The 7,161-nt window shown below is 40.9% G+C and overlaps 1 protein-coding gene across 1 annotated transcript in view; it reads left to right on the top strand.

Moving 5' to 3' along the window:
• Positions 1-6,940, top strand: part of cldni (claudin i) — an 11,680-nt gene extending 4,740 nt beyond the window's left edge. Inside the window, exons 3-4 of the mRNA XM_017697394.2 lie at positions 2,164-2,296; positions 4,212-6,940. Of these exons, the coding sequence (XP_017552883.2) occupies positions 2,164-2,296; positions 4,212-4,715 (637 nt within the window). The 3' untranslated portion in view covers positions 4,716-6,940. The remainder of the gene's footprint in view (positions 1-2,163; positions 2,297-4,211) is intronic.
• The last annotated feature ends 221 nt before the right edge of the window (positions 6,941-7,161 follow it).

The following is a 7,161-nucleotide window of genomic DNA, read 5'->3' as shown; positions in this document are numbered from 1 at the left end:
AATAGTGGCCAGCCTGAGAAATAAGGCTTCTCTGGCTTCCCTTCGCCATGAATGGATTGAATTAAATTGATTAAAATTTGGTGTTGGCCAAAATTGTATCATGAAACTGTTATAAATAAGCGTCTCAGACATCAGGCAAAACTTTCAGAGGTGGACGTCTGGTTCCTGTCACCACCACTGTGAACAGTTCCGATCATCAAATCCCTCCAAAAGACTTGGTTTACATCTCAACCGCTTATTTCTGCAGAAATATTTAAAACGTAGTTGAAAGGTGGTGGAAACCTGGAGCTTCTTGTTGGGGGGCTTCATTTTTCGTTTTTCAAAAGGGCCAAATTTGAACACGCAAACTGATCCTTATGAGTTTTGATATGTGAGTGTGGGTGTGCAAAAGTTTGTGCACCCCTGGTCGAATTACATGTTTTCATGACTTTTCTTTGTAAAAAACCTAGGAACACTGGAAAAACTGGAAAAAATACAACACAAAACAGTGTAAAGTGCACCTAAACCTTTGCACAGCATGTCTAGCAAATCAAAAACCGTGTGTTAAATGTGCAGACGTGGGTTCTCTATGGGGGGACTTATACATATAGCTTACTTTCTTTACATGCCATTTGACCTGGGTGCCCAAACTTTTGCAGAGGTCCGTTTTTTTTTTTGCATGGGATTTTGGGTGTGGCAGGACTGAGCTGATGTGGACGTACATGGATAAAACTTGTCAGGACTTGAGCCTGAAGCTGCGCTTTTCACAGTGTGGTTTAAAGCTTCTGTAGCTCAGAGCTGTAATATTCCTGTACGGACCTGCTCGCAGGGAGGGGCACGGCATTGTGGGATTGCACTCTAGGCAGGGCGGTGCTGGTGTTGGGACCATTTTGTGTGTATATTTGCCTACAGGGTGGTTTTAAGATGCAGTGTTGCACATCACTGTGTTATGCAAGCCTAAATCAGGTCATTAGCATTAAGACAGAAACTCAGATATTAGGCAGGAGTGCTGTATCTGACAAACATTCAGCGCATACTCATCGACCAAGACATGAGCAGAGCTCACAGCACCAACCTCAATAGCTTCCATCAAACCTCTGTGCAATTTTGCGAAAGATAAACCGAAAATACGTAAATTGATTTTTTTGTGATTTTTGCCATCGAGTAGCATCTTTACCTTAAACTGGCTTTTAGGGATAAAAATGTTTTTCGTAATGATGTCATTTCCCGTAAAAAAACAAACAAACAAAAAAAACCTGTTGTCGTGTTATGCTCTGGTTTACCAGTGAAAAAATTAAAACAATTTTTATTTCCAAATTGAGAAACTTTTGGAAGCTTTTTTCACAAAAAACACGCTTTGGATGGAAACGTAGCTGCTGTTTTTCTGTACATTCACTTCTCTTACCTGCTTCACCCTGAGATACGACCAGCAGTTCAAAATCACATTTTTTACAAATTTGTACAAACCCAAGCAAGAACAAATGGGCTGTTTTATAACGATTAGTAATTAATATTTTCTAATAATTAACCTTGTAAGGAAAAAGTGGCCCTAGTCCTTCTGGATGTTCTAGAGTTCTCTGCAAGTTCTCTGCAACTGACATTGAATACGAGTCTTAGTCTAACCATTCATTATGAAGGGAAAACGTTGGCAGCAGAACTTTTACTGACAGAATTGCAGTAAAACAGACACATACAAGCTCACATATAAGACAATGTCTGTTACAAGCTTTAAACAAAGCATAGAATGTCTTTTACAGTCGTCAAATGTCAGTGAACGGCCAAAAAAGGTTCAATTGCAATATCATGTGTAATATCAGAAACCCCAGAGAGGGCCAGCAGTAATTAGCGCTGTTAAAAAAAATTCTTGTTTGTTTGTGACTGAATTTTGAGAACTATGTCTCAAACTGAAGGTCCAGCTGTTATCACTGAACAATTGAATTATCCAGAGTAAAATCACTATAACCTGATTAAATCGTAAGTCGCTCTTGATGAGAGCATCCGCCAAATTCATAACAGTTAATGTAGCATAATGTATGGCCTCTTGTGGATCAGGGCTATAAAAATGTCTGTTATGTTTTCTTTCTGTCTGCATCACTTTATACCAGTGTTGTACGTTTCCTTGAGCCCACGTTTGGTATTTACTGCTGCACATCACACTAACTTTACCATCTCCCTCTCTGTTAGAATGGGTTCCTCAGGAATTCACATCGTATGTGTTGGGCTGGGCATTTTAGGCCTCATCGGCGGCATCATGGCCTGTGTCCTGCCCAATTGGAAGGTGTCGTCCTTCACCGGGCAGAACATCATCACTGCACAGGTACAAATACAATCTGTTTATACCTTTCATGGAAAATTGAATGAAAAGAAAACAACAATGTCCACATACAGTACAGCAGTAATAGAAGAAAGAAGAAAGACTTAATATTGTTGTATTGAGGTCATGCATATTGATATTTTATTGATATTGATTTTTTATTGATTTTATTGATGCATATTGATATTTTAGCCTTATGTTTAATTGTTTTGCATGTAGAAAGTGCTGTTGGACTGCTGCTAAATTTCGTTGTACACTGTGCAATGACAATAAAAGCATCTTATCTTATCTTATCTTATCTTATCTTATCTTATCTTATCTTATCTTATCTCATCTTATCTCATCTCATCTCATCTCATCTCATCTCATCTCATCTCATCTTATCTCATCTCATCTTATCTTATCTTATCTTATCTTATCTTATTGATGTAATATGGTATAACTGAAATCACTCTGCCTATCTATTGATCACAGATGTGCACTGCATCACTTATTACTGTACTTACTCTTAAATGATTCAGACCAACCCCCACCCCAAATGTAGTCGATCAGCCAAGACAGCTGCCACATCGAAGCAATTAGCATCGTGCTATCTGGATGTTGGGTTATAATCTCTAACACAATCTTTAATTCATGCCATTTGACAGGCACCCTAAAGATCCACCTATACATTTGCTAGCAAATTTTGCCACGATGAGTGATTTCATATCACACATTTCCAGGCCACTGTGGTTTTAGAAGTGCAACCTTCTAAAAAACAGCACAAACCATTCAATGCTGGCCTAAACTGGTTTGTGCTGGTCTGGTGCTGGTATATCTAGTCATACCAGCATCCAAAACGCATAGTGGTTTTGCTGGAGATCAGCATATGAACTTCGATTCCTGCTGACTTGAATACCAGCCCCCAAACTTAGCTCATGCTGCTTTTGCTGGTGAACAACTACGCTGGTCTATGTTGGTTTTTATAGCAGATAAAGCATTCTGTGTCCATGTTTATAGGCAACAGTATGGCATCTTGTTTTCAAAAGACACATTGTCATGCACAAGGATGGTTGACAATCAATAAATAATCAACAATACTTAACACAGAAAACACACACACATGGTATACCACGGTGTAGAGTCACTTAGCTAGCCTAGAAGGAGTCCTTAGCTGCGATGGAAAGTCTCACAACGCAACTGCCCTGCATCACACAGGAGGCGGGCCTGGGAAGCCTTAAAGGCTGAAAATGTCCTTATCCAAGACGGGGTAACATTTTCCTGCAGCCAAACACCCCCAGTCCTGGCAGCCTGCAACGCAGCGTCACCCGAGTGGCCGACCCAGGCAGCGGCGTAACTGCGATGTAGCACCGCTAAATCAGCCGGCCCGAGAGGCCTCCTAGCTGCAGCATAGCACTGCTCATGCAGCCAAACACTATCGGTCCAGGCAGCCCTACAGCTGCAGTGCAGTGTCCACCAAGCAGCCAGTCCAGACTGAGATGTCACGTAGATCAGGTCCCCAGCCCAAACAGCCTTGTAGTCTAATACAGCATCACTCAAGTGGCTGGTCCAGGCTGCATAACAGCTGAGATGTTGATTTACCCAAACCACCAGCCCAAGAAACCACAGTTGGAAAATCGTTCATCGGTGGATATGATGGCTCTACAGCCAGCAGAGAAGCATCAAAACATACAAACAAACAATACAAAACAAATGAGAATCCTGTGTAAAGGCCATATTGTGCCAGCATACTTACAGCAGAACGCACATCAGTCATCACACACACTATACAAAACCTATAAACATGTCTTGGCTGATTGACTACATTTGGGGGAAGGGGACAACTGTGTGAATTTGATTTGAAACTACTGGACAAACGTAAGGAAAGCACCAAAGAACTGCCCTCTCATGCTTGATGTGCTTGTGTTTGTGTGTTCAGATTCAGCAGGAGGGTCTGTGGATGGACTGTGTGGTGCAGAGTACAGGTCAGCAGCAATGTAAGGCCTACGAGTCTCTGCTGATCCTGAGCTCTGACCTCCAGGCAGCCCGTGCCATGACCATCATATGTTGCATGCTGACTGTGATAGGCTTGCTGGCACTATTCGCTGGTGCTGACTTCACCACCTGCATCGAGAATGAAGACATCAAGCCCAAAGTGTGCCTGGTGGCCGGCGTGGCCCTGCTCCTCTCCGGCCTGCTCCTCATCATCCCCGTCAGCTGGTCTGCCAACAACACAGTCAGGAACTTCAACAATCCGCTTATCCTTGCCTCCAACCGCAGGGAGCTGGGGTCTTGCATCTTCATCGGCTGGGCCGGCGGAGTGCTTCTCCTGTTGGCCGGAGGCTTGCTCTGCTGTTTCAGCCGGCCATGCTCCGGAAGCTCCGGAGGCACCGCCAAATATTACAGCAACAACGCTTCTGCCCCGAGCAAAAACTATGTCTAGAGGGGCAAATTTAGGGTCTAAAGGTGGTGATTCAACTGCATTGTTTATAATAATATTCAATATAGCACCCATTCATTTTTTTGGCTAAGGTAGAATTCTTAGGCTATTTTCAAACATAAACATCCAAAAATGTGTTTGATTTTTTTAAAACAATTCTGAATCAAATCAAATGCATTGAATCGTTACCTAAAATCGTGAGGTCATGTGCTTTGGATGGAAATTAGGTAAGAGTAGTGCTGGTTCTGGATTCCCCCTGCCCTGTATATTGTAATACTTTCCTGCTCTAAAGCTATGTTCACATTACAAGCTGATTGTGATTTTTTTGCTGAAATCCAAACTTATAGTTCACATTTGTGTGAATAAGCCATTCATATTTTGATCAACAATTTAATTACTGGATTTAACAGGCCTTCGTCCACTTGGCCTCTCCATTTCCCCCTCAGATGTTTAGATGAGGCCTTAAAGGGGCGAGGGATTGAGTGGACACAAGTGTCAACTTTAGCAGCAGAACCCGAAATCACTGAGACGTGACAAAGTTCCCTTTCAAACTCTTTTCAAAATGTGGACCAATCTGTAAGACATATCATTAAACTTCTTTAAAATACTTCATAATCAAAACCACATCATTGGTTCTGCAGGCCTTTAGGTTGCAAACCTCTCCATCTGTTCTACACAACTGCTGATAGAACATCACTTTCCTCTGCTAGCTTGCCCATTAGCATGCTAAAGGCTGCACAGCTAACAACAGTGCAAATAAAAACACCTCATTGCAGTGCAGTATTAAAGCTTACAGCTAACCAAGGCAATTATTCTCAAATTTTATTTATGTTCAAATTTGTCAATAAAACTTAAAAATACCTTGAAGATACCTGACTAATTAGCGCAACGAAGACAACCTAGCCAAGCACAAGTTCCTTCCCATTGAACATCAAAGTCCACACTGTCCATCTCTTCCCCTTGAACTACGCGGGGCCACTTGGGTAACAAAGGCGTGGTGAATTGAAGTTGTTAATGTGAACCTTGCAAACAGATCAATAATGAAAGACGTCATGAACGACAACAAACCAACTAGCAGAAAAAGGCTTTGTCACAAAGATACCTTGCTCTGAACACATCTCAGACATTCATCATCACTTCACAAAGTTAAGGATTGTTAAATAGGACTGTCATATTGGATAGTCTTGACTTTAGGCTTAAGTTATTTGGCTAAATAGAAAAATCAGACATTGTGACTGTTCTCATTAAGGTTGCGTGGCCGTGAATCGGGTTTGTATCCAATCTAGGAGCACATATGAAAGCGAGTCAGATCTAAAAATATCAGATCTGTCACATCAAGGCAAAAAAAGCAGATTAGTGCCACTTTGGCCAGGTAATGTGAGCACCAATGCACAGGACATGGGGACTCTATGACCAGAGATGGGAACATATAGGATACAGGAAACTCAAGCATTCAAAAGAATAAATAAAAGCACAGAGATTTTAGGATGGAGAAATGATGATCTGTAAATATATATATATCAGGGAAAAGCTGCAGCGTATGTTTACTTTCGTTTATATGTTTATATTTTTCTGTACTTTGCAAATCACTGCTGTCATGAGAGAACATGACTCACAAGCTGTATTTGCCTCCTCCTCATGCTCTCTAGGTAGGGCTAAACATAGTAGAGCCTTTAAACTACACAAGGTGGACGGTCCATGTTTTCTTTTCTCCTGGTTAGCTGGTGTTTTGGATGAGGACTGTTTTCCCGGGACAGCAGTGTGTAATGCTATAATTTCTGTGCTATAATTTCCACATCCTTGTTTGGACTCTTCAGCCTGGAGGTGCGGGTAAATCTGTCCATTTGAGCAGCTAACAGCAACACAAGCAACAAAATGGCCAGCGATAATTAAACGCCTGCAATAGTCACATGCTCTCCACACCCTACTGCAGGTGGTCATTTAGCACACTGGTCAGAGAGTTTGTGTACAAATGTAACCTCAGGTCAAATACATTTCAGTTACTGCTATATTAGTAAGGACTAAAATAACTAATCTTTTCAAGTCATAATTAGCTACATTTAATGTTGTTTTGTAATATGTAGAAATTAGAAGACAACTAAGCAGACTAATGTTTTTTAAGAATAAATTCATGAATTGTACAATGAAAAAAATCAAGATATTTTGTATGTTGAGTTGAAATAATTGGCCTCATTTTGTATTTGTAATAAAACATGTCATCATTTGAGTATTTCATTTATTTGTTGAAAATATTACATCTATCAGTGGTGAGTTTCACGACAAGTGTTGGCTACGCACCAAAAAAACTCTTACTATAGACAAATCTCTCTTACCTGACTGATCACTTTCAGTCTGTAAATGTGAACAATGAATCATCTGCACATACAAAAGTAACACACTGTGTTCCTCAAGGTTCTGTTCTAGGGCCTCTACTATTCACATTATATAT

The sequence above is a fragment of the Pygocentrus nattereri genome, chromosome 14, assembly GCF_015220715.1.
Source record: "Pygocentrus nattereri isolate fPygNat1 chromosome 14, fPygNat1.pri, whole genome shotgun sequence".
Lineage (NCBI taxonomy): Eukaryota > Metazoa > Chordata > Actinopteri > Characiformes > Serrasalmidae > Pygocentrus > Pygocentrus nattereri.
The sequence above is the reverse complement of the archived record's forward strand: the minus strand, read 5'-3'. Positions and strand labels throughout refer to the sequence as shown.